The sequence below is a fragment of the Dromiciops gliroides genome, chromosome 1, assembly GCF_019393635.1.
Source record: "Dromiciops gliroides isolate mDroGli1 chromosome 1, mDroGli1.pri, whole genome shotgun sequence".
In the NCBI taxonomy this organism is placed as follows: Eukaryota; Metazoa; Chordata; class Mammalia; order Microbiotheria; family Microbiotheriidae; genus Dromiciops; species Dromiciops gliroides.
The window spans coordinates 467,756,690-467,778,980 of record NC_057861.1 but is presented as its reverse complement, the minus strand read 5'-3'; the positions used below and the strand labels follow the sequence as shown (position 1 = coordinate 467,778,980).

The following is a 22,291-nucleotide window of genomic DNA, read 5'->3' as shown; positions in this document are numbered from 1 at the left end:
ATATCACCACTTTGTCTGCAAAAAGAGATAGTTTTATTACCTCATTCCCTATTCTGATTCCTTTATTTCTTTTTCCTCTCTTATTGTCATTGCTAGGATTTCCAATACAATATTGAATGATATTGGTGACAGTGGGCATCCTTATTTCATACCTGATCTTACTGAAAAGGCTCCTAACTTATCCCCATTACAAATAATGCTTATTGATGGTTTTAGGTAAATGCCTCTTTATCAATTCAAGGAAAAATCCATTTATACCTATCCTTGCAAGTGTTTTTAATAGAAATGAGTGTTGTACTTTATCAAAAGCTTTTCCTGAGCTATCTATAATCATATGAAAAAATGCTCTAGATCATTATTGATCAGAGAAGTGCAAATTAAAACAACTCTGATATATTACTTCACACCTATCAGAGTGGCAAATATAACAAAAATGCAAAATATTGGATGTGGAAAATCTGGGATGCTAATCCACTGTTGGTGGAGTTATGAAAAGATCCAACCATTCTGGAAAGCAATTTGGAACTATGCTCAAAAGGCTACAGAATTGTGCTCCAGAAATAACACTGCTATGTTTATATCCCATAGACATTCCCCAAAAGAGAAAAAGACCTATTTGTACAAAAATATTTATAGCAGCTATTTTTGTGGTGGCTAAGAATTGAAATCAAAGGAATGCCCGTCAATTGGGGAATGGCTAAACATGGAATATTATTATTGTGCTATAAGAAATGACAAGCAGGGGCAGCTAGGTGGTGCAGTGGATAGAGCACCGGTCCTGGAGTCAGGAGGACCTGAGTTCAAATCTGGCCTCGGACACTTAACACTTACTAGCTGTGTGACCCTGGGCAAGTCACTTAACCCCAATTGCCTCACTAAAAAAAAAAAAAAGAAAAAGAAATGACAATCAGGATGACTTCAGAAAGGCCTGTAAAGACATGTATGAAATGATATATAGTGAAGTGAGCAGAACCAAGAGAGCATTGTACACAGAGACAGCAATATTGTTTGATGAAGAACTGTGGATGACTTGACTATTCTCAACAATACAATGATCCAAGACAATCCCAAAGGACTATTGATACAATCCACCTCCAAAGAAAGAATATTGATGGAACAGACTGAAGCATGCTATTTTTCACTTTAATTTTTTCTTTTAACCAAATTTTCATGTACAAAATGAAAAATGTGGTAATGTCTTACATAATCATATATGAATAACCCATACCTGATTCTTTGCCACCTCAGGGAGGGGTTAGGGTAGGCAGGGAAAAAGGGGGAAAATTGGAACACCAAATTATAAATAAAAATGTTTATTATTTTTTAAAGAGCCTTTTCTGCATCTATTAATATAATAATGTTATTTTCATTACTTTTAGTATTGATATAATTAATTATGTTAATAGTTTTCCTTATGTTAAACCATCCTTGCATTCCTGGTATAAATTACACTTGATCACAATGGATAATTTTTGTGATATATTGTAATCTCCTAGCTAGTATTTTATTTAGGATTTTTGTATCCATATTCATTAATGAAATTTCTTTCTGTTTTTATTCTTTCTGGTTTAGGTATCAGTATCATATTTGTTTCATAAAAGTGGTTGATAGGACCCCTCCATAACCTATTACTCCAAATAATTTACTTAATATTGGAATGAGTTGGTCTTTATATGTTTGATAGAATTCATTTGTAAATCTGTCTGGTCCTCGTGCTTTCTTCTTAAGAAGGTCATTTATGGCCTGTTCAATTTCTTTTTAAAAATAGTACTATTTAGATAATCTAGTTCCTCTTTTGTTAATCTAGGCAGTTGATATTTTTGTAAATATTCCTCCATTTTACTTAAATTGTTAAGTTTATTGGCATATAATTGGGCAAAATAACTTCAAATTGCTTTGATTTCCTCTTTGTTAGTGGTATATTCACCCCTTTCATTTTTTAAAAAATTTTATTTATTTATTTATTTTTGGTGAGGCAATTGGGGTTAAGTGACTTGCCCAGGGTCACACAGCTAGTAAGTGTTAAGTGTCTGAGGTCCGATTTGAACCCAGGTACTCATGACTCCAGGGCCGGTGCTCTATCCACTGCGCCACCTAGCTGCCCCCTCCTTTCATTTTTAATACAAGTGATTTGGTTTTCTTCTCTCTCTCTTTTTTTAAAAATCATATTAATCAATGGTTTATCTATTTTATTTGTTTTTCCTAAAACCAACTCCTAGTTTTATTTTCTTATGCTCAATTTTCTTAATCTCACCTCTAATTTTTAGGATTTCTAGTTTTTTAATTGGGGATTTTAAATGTGGTTTTTTCCTAGTTTTTAAAATTGTATATCCAATTCATTGGTGTAGTCTTTCTCTATTTTATTGATGTAAGCATTTAGAGGTATAAATTTTCCTCTGATTACTGCTTTTACTGTATCCAAGAGGTTTTGACATGTCTCATTATTGTCATTCTCTTTAATGAAATTGTTAATTGTTTCTATGATTTGTTCTTTAACTTGGTCATTCTTTAAGATTAAGTTGTCTAGTCTCCAATTAGATTTTATTCTGTATTCTATATATTATTTATATATATTGATTCTACATATTATTATATATTATATTTATATATAAGTATAATTTTTAATGCATTGTGACCTAAAAAGGATACATTTAATACTTTAACTTTTAACTATAAATTTTTTATGCCCTAACATATGGTCAATCTTTGCAAAGGTCCCATTTACCACTGAGAAAAAATGTATTCCTTTCTATTTCCATTCAGTTCTCTCCAGATAGCAATCATATCTAGATTATCTAAAATCCTATTTATTTCCTTGATTTCTTTCTATGTTTTTTTGTTAGATTTATCTAGTTCTTAGTTGGGAAGATTAAGTCCCCCACTATTATAGTATTATTCTCTAGTGCCACCTATAATTCATTTAACTGTTAAAAATGTAGATACTATAGTATTAGGTTCATATAGGTTTGGTATTGATATTGCTTCATTATCAGTAGTAGTTATCAATGTAGTTTTCCTGTTTATCTCTCATTTGGGGGGGGGCAGGGTAATGAGGGGTAAGTGACTTGCCCAGGGTCACAGAGCTAGTAAGTGTCAGGTGTCTGAGGTCAAATTTAAACTCATGTCCTCCTGAATCCAGGGCCTGTGCTCTATCCATTGCGACACTTAGTTGCCCCCAGTTTATCTCTTTTAATTAAATCCATTTTAGCTCTAATTTTGTCAGAGATCATGATTTCTAAAAGAAGTCTTAGAAAGGGATGGCTATTGTGTGGAAGAGGGATTAGACTTATTTTCTTGGACTTAAAGGTCAGAACTAGTATCAATGAATAGAAGTTGCAAAGAGAAAAACTCGAGCTTGATGAATGGAAAAAAAGCCTTAACAGTTAAAGTTGTCCAAAAGGGGAATGGGCTGCTCTGGAGGTGGTGAGTTCCTTAGCATTGGATGTCTTCAAATAAAGACTGGTTGATCATTTGCTTGGGATGTTGTAGATGGATATCTTGTTCAGGTACAGGGAGAAATAGGTAGCCTTTGAGGTCCCTTCCAACTTTGAAATAGGATGTCTCCATTAATGACTGACCTGGGGTCAAGTACAGCAATTTAACTACACTATTTAAAACAAAATAACAGTGAGTGACATTTTACCTCATGCAATCTGAACACACTATTTAGAGAATTGTACTCAGAGCTTCAGAGACTGGGAAAATAAGGAAAAAAATAACAGAAAAAGACTTGATCCCTGCCCATGAAGATAGAATACAATCTAAGTGGAGAGCCATACCTTTTACAAATACGTACTACACAGGAACACTTACAAAGAAGAATACAAATGAGGGCAAATTATTAAAGTGCAAATGGAATACACACACACACACACATATGCTGAGGAGAAACAAAGTGATAAAGCAATGGATTCTAACGATAAGAAATAACCACAGCAACTCACAGTTCTGTAATATTCTAAACCTTTATTTATTCTGGTACTTTGGTAAAGATAAAATAAAAATAATGCCACAAGATAGTACTATATATACTATCTGATACATAGTAAGGGCTTAATGAATAATAGCTAGTATGTATATATGTTTGTTGACTGATTATATAGATTTCAGAATGAGATCCCATTGCTCCAAGGGCACTGTGACTGAAGATTCCTAAATACTGACCATTCTTCTCACCAAAAAGGAAAAAAAAAGACTGATCTACCACAATAATTGGTCAAACAAAAATTGACCATAACTACTTGCCCACTTTTATTTCCTAAACCAAACAAAATCTATTTATCTCTTGTTGCTTTAGGAGAAAATAAAGAGGCCAGATGTTACTCAACCCTTTTGCCACTTAGGGTAGGCCACATGTAGGTAGGAATTAACATATTGAAATAAAGTCAGATGAATTCTTTGAAAAGATAAAGAAAAATTTTTAAGTTTAAAATGTTTTAACAAATGAAATGAGAATGCTAGAGGGAAAAATATTGAAAAGAAATTAGAAGGGGGCAGCTAGGTGGCGCAGTGGATAGAGCACTGGCCCTGGATTCAGGAGTACCTGATTTCAAATCTGGCCTCAGACACTTGACACTTACTAGCTGTGTGACCCTGGGCAAGTCAATTAACCCCCATTGTCCCGCAAAAAGAAAGAAAGAAAGAAAGAAAGAAAGAAAGAAAGAAAGAAAGAAAGAAAGAAAGAAAGAAAGAAAGAAAGAAAGAAAGAAAGAAAGAAAGAAAGAAAATGAAAAAAAAGAAATTAGAGTTATTTGACACAAGAGATACGAAACTTTGCCTAAGCAGTAAACTTCATGAAAATTGGAATGGATCAACTAGAAGTCAATCACTCCATGAGAAATATTAAAATAATGTCAAAAGAAAAGAACATTTTCAGCATAAGTCCTTCAAAAGTATCTTGGATCATTGTTTTGCTGAGAATAGTTAACTCATTTATAATACGAGATTTCTGTTATAATGAACACTGTTCTCCTAGTCTTGCTCACTTTGCTTTACATTAATTCATATGTCTTTCCATACTTTTCTGAAAGCATCCTGCTCATTATTTCCTATTGCACAATAGTATTTCTTTACAATACTATACCACAACTTGTTAAGCCACTCCCCAAATAATTGCTATCCCCTTGATTTCATTTTAACTCTGTGTGTATCTCTCATTCTTAAATGTGTTTCTTGTAAAGAATATATTGGGGGCAGCTAGGTGGTGCAGTGGATAGAGCACTGGCCCTGAATTCAGGAGGACCTGAGTTCAAATCCGGCCTCGGACACTTAGCACTTGCTTAGCTGTGTGACCCTGGGCAAGTCACTTAACCCCAATTGCCCCTCAAAAAAAAAAAGGACATATTGTTGGATTCTGATTTTTAATCCATTTTGCTATCTGTTTATGGGTGAGTTCATCCCATTCATATTCAAAAGTATAATTACTATTTGTGAATGGCTTTCCATCTTATTTTTACTCACTATTTTCCTTCTTAGCTTTTCTTTTTGGCCTATCCCTTTTACCTTATCTTCTCCCCTTATCCTCCTATTCCTTATTTTACCCCCCCCACTCAAGAGTTCCTTATCTTATCTGCCCACCCTCCTAAATCTTAAACATCTCTTTCCTAAAATACATAGGGAACTGATAATTCATTATATGAAAAAGTGCTCCAAATAACTAATAATTAGAGAAATGTAAATTAAAGCAACTCTAAGGTTCTATTTCACATCCATCAGATTGGCAAAGTTAAACCCAAAAAAGGGAAAATAACAAATGCTGGAGGGGCTATGAAAAAACAAGTACAATCATATACAGCTGGTAGAGATATGAATTGGTCCTGTTGTTCTGGAAAGCAATTTGGAACTATGCTCCAAAGTTATTAAACTATGCATACTCTCTGATCTTGAGACACATCTACTAGGTCTATATCACAGAGTGATCAAATAAATAAGAAAAGGTACCACATATACAACAATATTTATAGAAGTTCTTTTTATAGTGACAAAACTGGAAACTAAAGGAATGTCTGTCAAAGGGATAATAGTTGAACAAATTATGTTTTATGAATGTGATGCAATTATGAATTGTGCTGTAAGAAATGGAAAAAGATTTTCAGAGAAACCTAGGAAGACTTACTATGACTTGGTACAGAATGAAGTGAATAGAACCTGGAGAACAATCTGTACAGTAACAACCACATTATAAAGACAAACTACTTTGAAAGAACTCTAGTCATCTCAATGACTGCCTTTATTCTAGATGACTCATGATGAAACATGAGACCCATTTTGATGCACTTCAGGGGTGAGATATATTTTTAGATATGGGCAATGTGGCAATTTGTTTTGCTTGACTATGTATATTTGTTACATGGGTTTTTTCCCTTTTCTTTTTCAGTGGAGGATGGGGAGAGGTTTGAGGGAGAGAACAATTTTTGTTAATTTAAAAAAGAAAACAGAAAAAAATGCATCTACTATGGGCCAACTACTGTGTTAGGTGATGGGTTCATGGCACTGATAACTCAAATTGTAGGATGATACTTAATAAACCATCATTTGACTTTCTAACTTTTTCTATTCACAGGTGAATCTAAGTGTTTCTGACATTCTAGAAATCATTATACTTTAACATAACAAAATCTCATTCTGAAGATAACTTAAAATCAGTTTTTAAAATGATGGCTAACAGCAGTAGCATAGAAAGGATATTCAGGAAATGATAAAGCAATGGTTTTCTGCTCCTCCTGCATTCTTCTTGGTGCTTCGCTGGTTAGAAGACTGTAAATCCTGAGGGAGGTGTGTTGGCATTTCTACTTAGGTCACCCAGAAGCCCTCTGAACAAATGAAGACTTCATGATGGTTTCTGTGCCTTTTTAGGAAAAACCAGCCTCCACTGTGTTGGGTTAAGCCTTAGGACAAGGTGACCTGAGGGGGGAAAAATAGCCACTTATATAAAGGGAACCCTAGTAAATATTGAACTTTTCATTCCTTTTTTGTTTTTCTTTTTTGTAAAACCCATAGTCAACCTTTTGGCTACATCGTGGTAAAACTTGTCTACCCCAAGCAAGGGAAGATTTCCCCAGTGCAATCAGTGGATAAGAACAATTTGTTCCAACAGCCATGAAGGCGGGTTAGAACTTGGTCAGACAGACATCAATGAAACCACTGCATCCTGGGCCATTGCCAGTGGTCTTGACTCTCGTCTTGTCACTGAACTCTGATGTCTCTGGAAGAGAGAGTGAAGCCGATGACTTTGTGCAAGTCTGTCTCACTTAAATCCAATTCAGGAGTTAGTCAAAATATCACCCTATTATATCATTGGTCCTCTTGGGGGAAAAAAAAAGATGAGGAACAATAATCAACCTTTTATTTGTAACTATTGATTAATTGCAGGTATTTTGTTAGCTCAAGAAAAGTAATCAGGGATTCATGAATTTCCATTCATTTAAAAATTAAGCATATGTAAAAACTATAATTTATTTATAATTATTTGTTTTTGTTTTTGTTTTTGCGCGGGGCAATGGGGGTTAAGTGACTTGCCTAGGGTCACACAGCTAGTAAGTGTCAAGTGTCGGAGGCCGGATTTGAACTCAGGTACTCCTGAATCCAGGGCCGGTGCTTTAATCCACTGCGCCACCTAGCCGCCCCCTATTTATAATTATTATACCTAACATTTATATAACACTTAAAAGTTTGCAAGACCCTTTATATATGTTATCTTATTTGATTCTAACAATATCCTAGTGAAGATGTGCTATTGTTACCTTTCAATAGAGTATTGGGACTTATTTTATAAGAATTTCTTTCTCCAGAAGCACATCTTTCATGTGTAACTGGGATCAGAGGAAGGAGGTGAAATAATTTCAGTATAATACACAAGTAAATTTGTCATTTCAAAAGAATAGAATGTGTTAAACACACTGAATTTTAAAGTGATCAGTTAAGAGAATATTAAATTATATTATTCAATTATAATATTAAAAAAGTGAATTAGTAGGAACTAACGAGTGTGGTCCTTGTGAAGAAATGCCCGTCTTAAATCTGAGCTTTCTGTTTTTGTTTTCAAAAGGGAAGCCCTTTGGAGGATTTAATAATATCAAGGTAGTTTGCAAACAGCTTTCCAAAATGTGGTTTTAAATATAGTCCTTATATTTGTATCCAACTCAGAAGTTTTGTGCTTTGTCTTGGTTAACTATTGGATTTCAGCAAGGCTGACATAAGATGTTATTGCCATTTCCTAGACTTTTCCCCCCCTTATTTTCATCGTCAAAGGCTTTTGTTAGGACTTTGCTGGATTACTGCCATATCTGCCTACTGCACCTACGGCTAGATGATGTGATAAGAATCTTAGCATTCTCATTCAAGAAAGCCTTGGAAGGCCATCGGCATGATCCAATAAAAAGCCACCTGAACAAATCAAACCTTAGATCGCTACAGGGTTTCATTTCCTCCACTGGAAGTGGACCCTGCTTTGTGCTTGTTTATTTCGTTCAGCTGAAGAATCCTGCATGAGGGGCTGAAGTGAGAAACCTCAGTTGAGGCGGGGTTTCACTGGACTTGTCTATTGTTCGTCTAATGAAAGTTTTACATCACTATTGCCTCTCTGTGTGTGCCTTTAAGAGATCACTTTCTCCTCTGGACCACTTCGCAAATACTTGAAGCCTGAATTGTTTCCTTTCTTATCTTTTTCCTTCCCTCTCCCCCTTTTTCTTCTCCCTCATTAATAACAGAAGGCATTTGACAAAAACTCAGACTAAGATGGGAATCGATGTTAATAAATACGTCTGAGTCAGGGAAATTAACTGTTTGGCTACGAAATGGATTTGCTAGCAAAGGGCAAGGTAAGGAAAATGGGGTCAGCATGGCCATTCTGGGGATGGGGACATATGCTTATCATCTGGGGGAGCCTCCTCTTTCCGTTCGCCTCTAATTTTCCCTGTACCCATCGGTCCTCTCCCAACACTAACTTAGGTTTTAGTTGTATTGTTTCTATCCAACACAGTAGTTTGTGTGATAAAGAGAGAGGAAGTGAGTTAGGACTCTTGGGTTTTTTCTGGGCATCAGGATGCAAAGTAGCTGGGTTTTATTTATTATGCAGTACTTGAGAAACAGAAATATTGGAGTGACGTTTGTATGTTAAATTGGCTGCTGATTGGGAGGGAGGGAGGGAGGCTTCTGGGGAGTCAGAGACGGTTACATCTGCTTTTTAGCCTGCCTAGGTTTTCTGGATACTGCCCTTGGAGAAAACTAAGCAAGAAAGAGAACAGTTGAAGCAGTTACCCGCCCGGCTTGCCGTTTTAAACGTACTTGAACAATCCTGGAGTCTGTAATAGCTTGGGTAGAGTTACACTTTGGCATATATAGCTTGCTTCATGTGCCAAACAAAAACAGCCTTTGCAGAGTCACAACCCGACACCCCCCGCCCCATATCCATACTCCTGTAAAGGTGGGGACTGGGTTATGATTCAGAGGCGCATGTTTATGTTCCATATTCCAGAGGTTCTTTTTTCTGGTACCTTTTATTCTTAGGTCATTGAGCTTTATCGTCTTCTATTTATACCTTAGTTCTGACTCCTCAGAACCGAATATTTTAAAGTGCTTTGTATTGAATCCTTGAAGTTCCAGTCCCCTGCATATGGTTAGTAGTCTCTCCACCCCCTAGACCTGATGCTAGCTGCACTGTAAGTATCTACTTGGGGATGCTGACCACACCCTTAGGACAATTCTAGAAAGTGTGGCTTCAGCTTGGCTGGCTGGGTGCCTCTGAAGCCCGAGTGCTCCTGCCAAGTGTTGTTGAGAGAGCCTCTGCACCACTTTACATTAGTGTAAGTGGTCAAGTAAGGCTCATAAGTGCTTTATAGAAAAAAAAATAGAAATGGTACCTGGAGCCTGGCTTAAACTTTTTCCACTCGAGACCCCTTTGCACTGGAGAAATTTTTTGTGACCTTGTTATATAAGTATATAAAAAGGTATACAAATCAAACATTTATTGCCAATTTTTTTGAGACCCCCACATTCAGCGACCCCATGTGGGGTTGCACCCCAAAGTTTGAGAAGCTAGGGCCTAGAGGAAAATGCCCATACTAGTGATGTTGAACCTAGGTTCTTCAGGTCACTTCAGGAAAGGGGCCTGGAGGACTTTGGAGCTGCAAGAAGGCTAAAAATACAGGAAAAAATATAGGGAATATACAAAAATATAGAAGATACAAGGAAAATTAAATTTCTCTCCTTGGCCAGAACTCAGAGGAGAACTGATTACACAGAGAGAGCTCTTTTTGCCTGGTTCTCAGAAAATTGAATCCATTTGTTACTTTGACTTGGCTAGGCCCTGAAATTGCAATTCTCTTAAGATTCAAAGTTGCCTACCTCCATTGTTGAGAGAGAGACAGAGAGAGAGAGAGACAGAGAGCATGTGAGAGCAAGAGAGCTGCCTTATAACTGGGGAGTGGAAAAGAGATGGATACAACAAATTTATGTAGCCACTGAATGGAATCTTTTGATTCACTGCCACTAAGTTCAAACATATTTATCGGAGAAAGAGATTATCTAAGATATTTGAAATAGGATTTGAAATAGTGTCTGTATCTGTATCTGATAAGTTTGAATGTTGAACCTAAGTAAAACAGACAGGTAACCCATACTCTTCCTTACTTGAATATAAACAGATATAAAAGATAACCTAAAGGTTTCTATCCAGCACTGCATTTTGGATAATAAATGGTTTTTGAGGGAGAGAAAGTGAGGTGAGACTTTTCGATTTTCTCTCAATATCAGAGTGTGAAATAGCTGACTTTTGTTTATTGTGCAATACTAGAGAAACTGAAAAATGCCAAAGCCAGGTTTGTATGTAAATAGACTGTTGTTAGGGTGGGTAGGAGCCAGCAAGGGAGTCAGAGGCAGATATATCCACTTTTCAGCTTGGCTATGTTTTCTGGATATTGCCCATGAAGGAAACTAAGCAGGAGAGAGTCAAACTCTGTGATGAATAGCTGAAGCAATTACCCTTCAGAGATTTCAGGGGTTTATAGGAATGGGAAGGAACCTGAGTGGTTAAATAGTTAGTTAATTTATTTCATGGCTTTTCTTCCCCAACCTTTAACATTTCAAACACTTAGTGGATTTAAACACTAGTAAAGTCATATCTTCAGAAAGGTACTATTCCTATAGATGCTAGAAGGAAAGAATCCAGCATAAAATTGATAACAAGAAAAATGGCATGGATATTTACAATCCCTTTGTAATGTTGTTAATAATTAAGTCATCTTGAAAAATCTCACAGTAACTACTATTGTATAGCATACTATAAGTAGTATGTTTTGTATGTATAGTAAAAATACTGTAATAAAAATACCTTCAGACTACCTGCTCAGTCGACAGGATTTCTGTACCACTCATAATTAAAACTATAAGTTAGTCTTCCTCTCAGCAAATTGTAGTGAAAAACTAGTTACTAAATGAGGCTTTTTTTCACTTAAATCAAGTTTGAGGAAGTATGTGTTGTACAGCTAATAAAATACTGTTCTACTCTAAGAAGTTCTTGTAAGCTTGTACACCTTTGGGGGTGAAGATTCATGCTTTCTTTGATGAGAGAAAGTGTTCAGAAATGTCTCAAAGATTATCAGAGAGGTATATGTAGCTCCCCACAATTTTGTATCATATTTATTCCTCTCCTTTCCCCAAAGAAGCAGATTAGAGAACAAGCTATTAGAAACAGTATAATGTTTGTATGGCACCTGCCTTTGATTTTGTTAGTATGGGTATCTTCTCATGTAGAAAATCTCCCAACTAATTCAGATCATTAAAGAGTTTTGTGTGTGTGTGTGTGTGTGTGTGTGTGTGTGTGTGTGAGAGAGAGAGAGAGAGAGAGAGAGAGAGAACTTTAAGTTACTTATCTATGGTCATTCTAGGGCAGACCACTTCCTAAGCCATGTTATCCTCTTGTAATTATAAATAACTTGAATATTGAATGCATCTTTGGGTTTTTTATATGTAAATAATATTTTATTTTTCCAATTACATATAAAGATAATTTTCAACATTCATTTTTATAAGATTTTGAGATACAGATTTTTCTTCCTCCCTTCCCTGCTCCCTCCCCCAAGATGGCAATCGATCTGATCTAGATTATACATGTGCAATTATGTAAAACATATTTCCACATTAGTCATGTTGTGAAAGAAGAAACAGAAGAAAAAGGGGGGAAACATGGGAAAAAAGAAAGTGAAAATAGTATGCTTTAATCTGCATTCAGACTTCGTAGTTCTTTTTCTGGATGTGGAAAGCATTTCCCATCATGAGTCTTTTGGAAGTGTCTTAGATCATTGTATTGCTAAGAGCTAAGTCTATCAGAGTTGATCACCCCACAATATTGCTGTTACTGTGTACAATGTTCTCCTGGTTCTGCTCACTTCACTCAGTATCAGTTCGTGTAAGTCTTTCCTGATTTTTCTAAAATCTACCTGCTTATCATTTCTTATAGCACAATAGTATTCTATTACAGTCATATACCACATTCACCCATTCCCCAATTGATAGGCATTCTCTCAATTTCCAATTCTTTGCCACCATAAAAATATACAAATATTTTTGTACATGTAGGTCCTTTTCCTTTTTTAATGATCTCTTTGGGGTACAGACCTAGTAGTTGTATTGCTGAATCAAAGGGTATGCACAGTTTTATAGCCTTTTGAGCATGGTTCCAAATTGCTCTCCAGAATGGTTAGATCAGTTCACAACTCCACCAACAATGCATCAATGTCCCAATTTCCCATGTCTCCAACATCTATAATTGTCTTTTTCTGTCAATTAGCCAATCTGATAGATGTGAGCTGGTACCTCAGAGTTGTCTTAATTTGCATTTCTCTAATCAATAGTGATTTAGAGCACTTTTTCATATGACTACAGATAGCTTTAATTTCTTCATCTGAAAACACCCTGTTCATATCCTTTGACTATCAATTGGGTAATGACTTATATGCTTATAAACTTGACTCAGTTTCTACATAATTGAGAAATAAGGCTTTTCGGGGCGGCTAGGTGGCGCAGTGGATAGAGCACCAGCCCTAGAGTCAGGAGTACCTGAGTTCAAATCTGGCCTCAGACACTTAACACTAGCTGTGTGACCCTGGGCAAGTCACTTAACCCTAGTTGCTTCACTAAAAAAAAAAAAAAGAAACGAGGCCTTTCTCAGAAACACTGACTGTAAAAATTGTTTTCTGGCTTTCTTCTCTCCTTCTAATCTTGATTGCATTGCTTTTGTTTGTGAAAAAACTTTTAATTTAATGGAATCAAAATTATCCATTTTGTATTTTATAATGCTCTGTATCTCTTGTTTGGCCATAAATTCATCCCTTCTCTGTAGATCTGACAGGTAAATTATTCCTTGCTCTCCTAATTTGCTTATGGTATTACCCTTTATATCTAAATCATGTACCCATTTTGACCTTATTTTTGTATACTGTATGAGACTTTGGTCTATACCTAGTTTGTTCCATGTTGTATTACAGTTTTCCCAGCAGTTTTTGTCAAATAGTAGTTCTTACCCTAGAGGCCTGGGGTATTTGGGTTTATCAAATAGTAGATTACAATATTCATTGACTACTGTGTCTTGTGTACCTAATCTATTCCACTGATCTACCACTCTATTTCTTAGCCAGTACCAAATAGTTTTGATTATTGTCTCTTTATAATATAGTTTTAGATCTGGTATAGCTAGGCTACCTTCTTTTGCATTTTTTCATTAATTACCTTGATATTCTTGACCTTTTATTTTTCCAGGTGAATTTTGTTATTATTTTTTCAAGTTCTATAAAATAAAATTTTGGTAGTTTTATTAGTATGGAACTGAATAAATAAATGAATTTAGGTAGAATTGTCATTTTTATTATATTGGTTTGGTCTGCCCATGAGCAACTGATATTTTTTTCCAGTTGTTTAGATCTGACTCTATTTGTGTAAAAACTGTTTTATAATTGTGTTCTTATAGTTCCTGGGTTTGTCTTGGCAGGTAGATGCCTAAATATTTTATATTGTCTACAGTTATTTTAAATAGAATTTTTCTATCACTTGCTGCTGGGCTTTGTTGGTCACATACAGAAGTGCTGATGATTTATTGGGTTTATTTTATATCCTGCAACTTTATTAAAGTTGTTAATTATTTCAAGTAGTCTTTTAGTTGATTCTCTAGGATTCTCTATGTATACCATCATATCATTTGCAAAAAGTGATAGTTTTGTTTCTGCCTTGCCTATTATAATTCATTCAATTTTGTATTCTTCTCTTATTAGTAAAGCTAACATTTCTAGTACAATATTGAGTAATAGTGGTGATAATGGGTATCCTTGTTTCACCTCAATCTTACTGGGAATGCTTCTAGCTTATTCCCATCACACATAATTCTTGCTGGTGGTTTTAGATAAGATACAACTTATTATTTTAAGGAAAGCTCCATTTATTCCTATGTTTTCTAGTGTTTTTTAATAGGAATGGGTGCTGTGTTTTGGCAAAAGCTTTTTTGGCATCTATTGAAATAACCATATGATTTTTGTTGGTTTTCTTATTGATATAGTCAATTATGCTGATATTTGGGTATTGTTAATTACGCAGTAAATAGAATTTTAAGAACTCCCTCTTGACATTTGTTTTCCTTTTTGAAATTAGACAATTCTTTCAATTTAAACAAAGAAAGGAGTCTTTTATTTTTTCCTCTCCAGATTTCAAATCCTGCTTCAGACACTTAGCTATGTGACCTTGGAGAATTTATTTAATGTTTCTTGGCCTTAGTTTCTTCATCTGGAAAAAGAAGTCAATAATATCTACCTCACTGTTATGAGGACTAAATAAGGACTAAATATAGTAAACTGCTTTGCAATCCTTAATATATAATATAAACATTAGTTATTATTATTACTATGTGTGTGTGAATCATTCTAGGTACAAACCAGTGGAATAACAGTTATGATTCTTTTTTTTTCTCCTTTTGACATATCTTGGTACTGGTATTTGTTTCTAATTTTAAGATTTGAAATGAATGTTTACTTTTAATTAGCTTATTAAAAGGGTATCTTGTAACTGTTTGATTTGTTACCTCTTAAGGCACCATAATAACATTCTGAAAAGATATAATCAGCTTTTTTATTGTCTATGCCAGTTATTTTAATCTTTAATGTTTATAGAGTAAAGCATGAAGCATTTCCCTTATCTTTCTATGTGGAAAGAAAACACAGCCTTACATTTCCAGCTTCCTATTGGACATCTCAAACTGAATATCCTGTATATATCTTAAACTCAGCATTATCCAAACTGAACTCATTATCTTTCTCTTCAAATCTTCCCCTCTCCTTAATGTCTCTATTATTATTGAGCATACCATCCTCCTCCTAGTCCCCCAGGCTTACAGCCTAGGTGTCATCCTTAATTTTTCACTCTCTTTACTTCACATAGCTAATCTATTGTCAAGGCCTGTCAATTTTACCTTTGTAACATCTCTCAAACATGTCCCCTACTCTCCTCAGATACTGCCACTACCCTGGTACAGGCTCTGATCACCTTGTGCCTGGACTATTATAATAACCTGTGGTTTGTCGGCCTGTCTCAAATCTCTCCCTGCTCTATTCCATCCCCCACTCAGTTGTCAAAGTGAATTGTCTAAAGTATAAGTGTGATCATGTCACCCCTGGCCCTCAATAATTCCAGTGGATCCCTTATCACCCCTAGAATCAAATATAAAATCCTCTGTTTGGCATTTGTATCCCTTCATAACTTGACTCCCTCTATCTTCTTCTAACAGTCTTCTAACACTTTACACTTCCCCACCCCGATGTACTCTGAGATCCAGTGACACTGGCCTCCTTGTTGTCTTTGAACAAAACTCTCCATCTCTAGCTCTGGGAATTTTCACTACTTGTTCTCCATGTGTGGAATACTCTCCCTCCTCATTTCTGCCTCCTGGGTTCCCTGACTTGCTTCAAGTCCCAGCTAAAATCCCATTTTCTACAGAAAGCCTTTCCCTGTACTGCTAATTCTAGTCCCTTCTATCAGTTGATTATTTCTAATTGATTCTGTATATAGCATGTTTGTAGGGACTGATTGTCTTTTCCCTTTCTTTTTATTCCCTGCACTTAGCACAATGCCTTGCACATAGTAAGCACTCAACAAATGTTTATGGATTGACTAACATCAACATTTCTAAAAGTGTTGGCTTCAGATTTGATAATTTTTGATCAATTATGGCTTTATAAAATCAAGAACAATTTTTTTTCTGAGCATGAGAGTTAAAAAACAAATCTCGGGGCAGGTAGGTGGAGCAATGGATAAAGCACCAGCCCTGGGTTCAGGAGTACCTGAGTTCAAATCCAGCCTCAGACATTTAACACTTACTAGCTGTGTGACCCTGGGCAAGTCACTTAACCCCAATTGCCTTACAAAAAACAAACAAAAAACCCAAATCTCACAACTAGAAGGGGTTAAATGACTTCTTTTTATTTATATTTCTGTTTCAAATTCTCTTTCTCCCTCTACTCCTCTTCCTGAACATTGAGAAGATAAGAAATACAATACCCATTATACATAAGAACTTATGCAAAACATATTTCTGCATTAACTATGTTCCAGCCCTCCTCACCCCAGCAAGAAAAATAAAGAAAAAATATATTTCAATTTGTACTTTGAATCCATTAAATTCTCGGTGTGAAATTGGATAACATTTTATATCATAAGTCCTCTGGAATTGTGTTGGATCATCGTATTGATTAAAGATACTGAATTTTTCATGGTTGATTATCTTTATGATATTGCTGTTACTGTGTACATTGTTCTCCTGGTTTACTCACTTCATTTTGTAAAAAGTTCATGCAAGTCTTCCCAGGTTTTTCTGAAATTATCTCCATCATTTCCTATAGCAAAACGTTCATATGGAATAACTTGTTCAGCCATTCCCCAACTGATGAACACCCACCCTTTCCAATTCTTTGCCACTACAAAAAGAACTGCTATAAATATTGTTTTAACATATGGATCCTTTTCTGTTTTCTTTGATTTCTTGGAGGTATAGACCTAGTAGTGATTTTTTACTGTATCAAACAAAGGGTGTGCACAATTTTATAGCTCTTTTGGACATAGTTCCAAATCGTTCTCCAGAATGGTTGGACTAGTTCATAGCTAAACCAACAGTGTATTAGTGTACCTGTTTTCTGGTATTACCTCTAGCATTTGTTATTTTCCTTTTCTGTCGTTTTAGCCAATTTGATGGGTGTGAAGTGGTACCTCAGAATTATTCTAATTTGTATTTTTCAAATTATTAGTCATTTAGAATATTTTTTCCAAATGACTATTGATAGTTTTGATTTATTCCTCTGAAAACTGCCTTTTTATATCTTTTAATATCAAATAGAATTTCTTTTTCTATTTCTTCCTTCTGGGGTTTCTTGATAATATACAGAAATGCTGAGGACTTGTGTGGTTTTATTTTATATACCTGCAACTTTGCTCAAGTTGTAAATTGTTTCAGTTAGTTTTTTAATTGACTGTCTGGGGTTCTCTAAAATATACCACTATATCATCTGCAAAACATAATAGTTTTCTTTCTTTGTTGCTTATTCTTATTCCTTCACTTTCTTTTTCTTGTCTCATAGCTATAGCTTGCATTTTTTTTTATTAATTTATTTTATTTATTTATTTTTTTCGTGAGGCAATTGGGGTTAAGTGACTTGCCCAGGGTCACACAGCTACTAAGTGTTAAGTGTTTCAGGCCGGATTTGAACTCAGGTACTTCTGACTCCAGGGCCGGTGCTCTATCCACTGCGCCACCTAGCTGCCCCTATAGCTTGCATTTTAACATAAAATAATGTTGGTAATAACATGCCCACAGTCACATGGCTAGTCAAGTGTCAAGTGTCTAAGGCCAGATTTGAACCTGGGTCTTCCTGACTCCAGGTCCAGCACTCTATCAGCTGTGCCACTTAGCTGCCCCAAAATTAAATTTAAAATTTAAGTTTGAAGCATTTGTTAAATACTTACTCCAAAGTAGCCACAATAAAGGAGTTAAAAAAACCCAACAGCCTATGTTAACTGCTTTTTTTTTTGAGTCTATAGTCTCAGAGCAGGGAGGCAGATCAGGCCCGCTGAAAGTTATAAGAAAATAAATACAAGTAATATGTCAACAAGTGCAAGTTGAGATACCATGTATTGAAGGCATATGCAAGGCAGGGTTAAAAAATCAAGGAGTGTGAAAAGTAGAGTGATGGTAACTTGAGTAGGCATCTTAGAGAAGGTGAATTTTGTTCTGGGTCTTGAAGAAATGGAAAAAGAGATTATAACCCAACACAGTCAGAAAACCAGTGTTCCAGTTCTTGTTCTAATTCTGTTTTTCATTAGCTAGCTCTGAGATGTAAGGCGAGTTTCTTAACTTCTCTGAGCTACAGTTTCCTTAAGTGTAAAGTGAAGATAATCATGAAATAAGTATGAATCCGCCTCCTCAGAGCAGTTGTGATAATCCAATGAAAAGATGCATGTAAAAACTCTCAAGCATTATATAAATTGTTGATTTTTTTTTTTTTTGCAAAAGAGGGTAAGAATATGGAAAGTGAGATTAAAAAAGTCTGGAGTAGCTTGGATATAGGTTTAGTAACAGTTATGAACAACTGGAAGAAGTAATATGATAAAAGTAGAATTTGATAATTATTTTGGCAGTAGCATGTAGAATTTAAATGGGTAAGAGAATGAACGAAAAACATTTATTTTCTGCTATGTGCCAAGTACTGTACTAAGCACTGTGAATTTTTGTTGTTATTCAGTCATTTCAGTTGTGTTCCACTCCTTGTGATTCCATTTGGGCTTTTTTGGGGGGGGGGCGGGGCAATGAGGGTTAAGTGACTTGCCCAGGGTCACATAGCTAGTAAGTGTCAAGTGTCTAAGACCGGATTTGAACTCAGGTATTCCTGAATCCAGGGCCGGTGCTTTATCCACTTCGCCACCTAGCTGCCCCATTTGGGGTTTTCTTGACCAAGATACTGGAGTGGTTTGCTATTTCCTTCTATAGCTCATTTTATAGATGAGGGTACTAAGGCAAACAGGGTTAATGGCTTGCCCAGGGTCACACAGCTAGTAAATGTCTGGGACCAAATTTGAACTCAGGAACCCAGAAAGTCTTTTTGACTCCAGGCCAGAACTCTATCCACCGCAAATAGAAAAAAATAAGACAATCCCTGCTTTGAAGGAATTCACATTCTAATTGCAGGTTCAGTTACAGGGCAAAAAAGAAGCAGAAGAAGTTCTAAGGACGCAGGGAAAGTCAGGTGGCAAGATCCGGGGGTCCTTAGGGTATATCAGCAAGTCAGATGAGAGTAACTAAGACAGTTACCATGTCTGGGGGGCATAGCAGCTGGTAAGGTGGTAAGGATTGGAGGACTTTAAGATACAGTAGTGGGGCAGATAAGGGGGGGAGGATCCTTCATCTTACAGACAGGTTTGTAGTTGAGAGGACCAAATAAGTTTTTATCTAATGTACTGTACCAAGTCCTGGGGTACAAAGCAAAAAATAAAATTTCCTGCCTTCAAAGAGCTTACATTCTCTTGGTTAAATAACATGTATAGGGGTAAGGGGAAGAGGTAGCAAGTGCTTAAAGCAGGAAAGCCCTTATGTAGGAGATATTAATCCAACTTTCTTCTTGAAGACAGGCAGTCTAAGAGGTGGAGGTGATGAGTTCCTTCTAGGCATGGGATATGGGAAATTAGGGCCACTCACTGTGATAATTTGAACAAGGATTCTCTGTGTGAGTTTGAGGGGTGTATACCCACATATGTATATATGACATTTAATTTCATATTCCATGTTTTTTAAAGTATAACACATTAATTTTTTCTGCTTATATATGCTTCCTTCTGTTCTCTGCATTTATTTTTATTTTATTTTAGTTTTTCGTTTTGTTTTTGGTGGGGCAATGAGGGTTAAGTCATTTGCACAGGGTCACACATAGCTAGTAAGTGTCAAGTTGTCTGAGGCCGGATTGGAACTGAGGTCCTCCTGAATCCAGGGCGGGTGCTTTAACCACTGCACCACCTAAGCTGCCCCCTGTTCTCTGCATTTAAAAAAAAAAGTTCCTTTTTTTTTTTTTAAATACAGAAAGGAAAGAAGTAAAGACCTTCTTTTTCAGGAAAGAAAGGTCTTTTTTTGGCATCAATATTGCTATCCCTTTACTACTGTTTTTTCCTAATTAAAAAACTGAGTGAAAGGGGAAAAACAGTTGTAACACTTTTTTTTTTTTTTTGCGGGGCAATGGGGGTTAAGTGACTTGCCCAGGGTCACACAGCTAGTAAGTGTCAAGTGTCTGAGGCTGGATTGGAACTCAGGTACTCCTGAATCCAGGGCTAGTGCTTTATGCACTGTGCCACCTAGCCACCCCAAAACAGTTGTAACAAATAAGCATAGTCAAGCAAAAATAATCCATATAGTGACCACATCCAAAAATTAATATATTTTTCTGTAGTTTGAGTCCATCACTTCTTTGTCAGAAGGTGGGTTAACATACTTAATCATACATAGATCCTCTAGATAGGTGGTTGGTTGGTCATTGCTTTGATAGAATTCTCAAGTCTTTCAAAGTTGTTTTTCTTTACAATGTTGCTGTTCTTGGTATATTTTTTTTTGTTCTTTTCATTCTGTATCAGCTTATACCCATGATTATCTTCAGTCATTTTTTTTGACAGTTCTTAACGGAATTTAATTATATTCATATACTACAGATTGTTCAGTCCTCCTTCAACCCATGAGCACTTCCTTGGAGTCTAGCTCTTTGCTTTTCTTTTCTATTTAATCCTCCCTTCAGGATCAGTTTATTTTGCTTGTAGATATATGACCTCCCTTATATTGTCTTCCCCTTTAACACCCCAACCCTTTTCTCTACTTGTTTCCCCAATAAATTTGTTGTATTTCTACACACAATTGTGTGTTCCACCAGTCATTTTTCCAGTAGTGGACAAGAAGCCTCAAGGAGGGAAGTTTATATGGTATGTACTCCCTTCACTCCTCCACGTCCGTATACTTTCTCAGTATTTGAATACATTTCTTATCACACCACCCAATTATGAAGGAAGCAAACAAGCATTTATTAAGCATTTACTATCTGCCAGGCACTGGGTTTTTACAAATATTATCTTATGTGACCCTCACTACATCCTTGAGAGGTAGGTTCTATTATTATTCCCGTTTTATATAGTTGAGAAAACTGAGGCAAGCAGAGGTTAGGTGACTGACCCAGGATCTGATAAGTGTCTCAAGTTGGATTTGACCTCAGGTTTTCCCAACTTCAGGTGTCCATTGTGCCACCTATCTTCCTCCACAACAGTTTCATTAGATTTTGGCTGCCCACAGCCGAGTGGGATAGGATATATGAAAATTTGGGTCAACTCAGCACGTCGGTCATCCCAATGATTCTTTTGTACTTGTACTAATGCCAGTTTTTAGTATTCTTAGTCAGAGCTCTGGGTTCCCTGATCCAAGCCCTAGGTCTTCTGTTCCCACTGAAGCTTTTTTTTTTTTTTAGTGGGGCAATTGGGGTTAAGTGACTTGCCCAGGGTCACACAGCTAGTAAGTGTTAAGTGTCCAAGGCCGGATTTGAACTCAGGTACTCCTGACTCCAGGGCTGGTGCTCTATCCACTGGGCCACCTAGCTGCCGCCCCGCTCCCCCCCCCCCCCCCCCCCCCCCCCCGCCCGGATCCACTGAAGCTTTCTTGATCAGGTCCCTCAGTAGTTCCCACCTTGAGACTTCCTAGAGGAGGAGCTTTTGTTCCTCTAGCGGTTTCTTTGTTTCTTTGTTCTGGGGATCTGGGTAAATTTTTGTGTCTCTCCCTCCCTCACTCCTCCCCACCCCTGGGGCTTCCTTGATTAGGGCACGTGTGTGTGTGTGTGTGTGTGTGTGTGTGTGTGTGTGTGTGTGTGTGTGTTTGATCTTCCCTTTATGCATCCCCAATGAGGGTTCTGGATGGTGATTTCTTCCCCTCTTGAACTTCCCAAGGAAGGGACATTGCTTCTTCCCCGATTTCCCCAGGAATTCCTCTAGGTTTTTGCTGGTCTGTTCCATTTGTGTTTTTCATTATGAAGTAACTAAATGGTCTTTATATTCCCTGTGGCTTCCCTGTTCAGGGCAATTCCTTGATTTTTCTCTGGTGCTGACTCTAGTTTCTAGTTTGAGTACTTGCATTCATACTGGATTTTCGGGAAGGATTTTTCCAGTGTCCACAACTTTTTGCTTTGTTTTTGAGTAGTCATGGGGTGATTAAGGTGACTGCTGATATTTTTCTTTGGATTTCTTGGTC

General features: G+C 36.4%; 1 protein-coding gene across 1 annotated transcript in view; it reads left to right on the top strand.

Moving 5' to 3' along the window:
* Window positions 1–8,660: 8,660 nt before the first annotated feature.
* The window catches only part of TRIM36 (tripartite motif containing 36), a 98,233-nt gene continuing 84,602 nt past the window's right edge, over window positions 8,661–22,291 (top strand). The window contains exon 1 of the mRNA XM_043978624.1: window positions 8,661–8,819. Coding sequence (XP_043834559.1) covers window positions 8,796–8,819 — 24 coding nt within the window. The 5' untranslated portion in view covers window positions 8,661–8,795. The remainder of the gene's footprint in view (window positions 8,820–22,291) is intronic.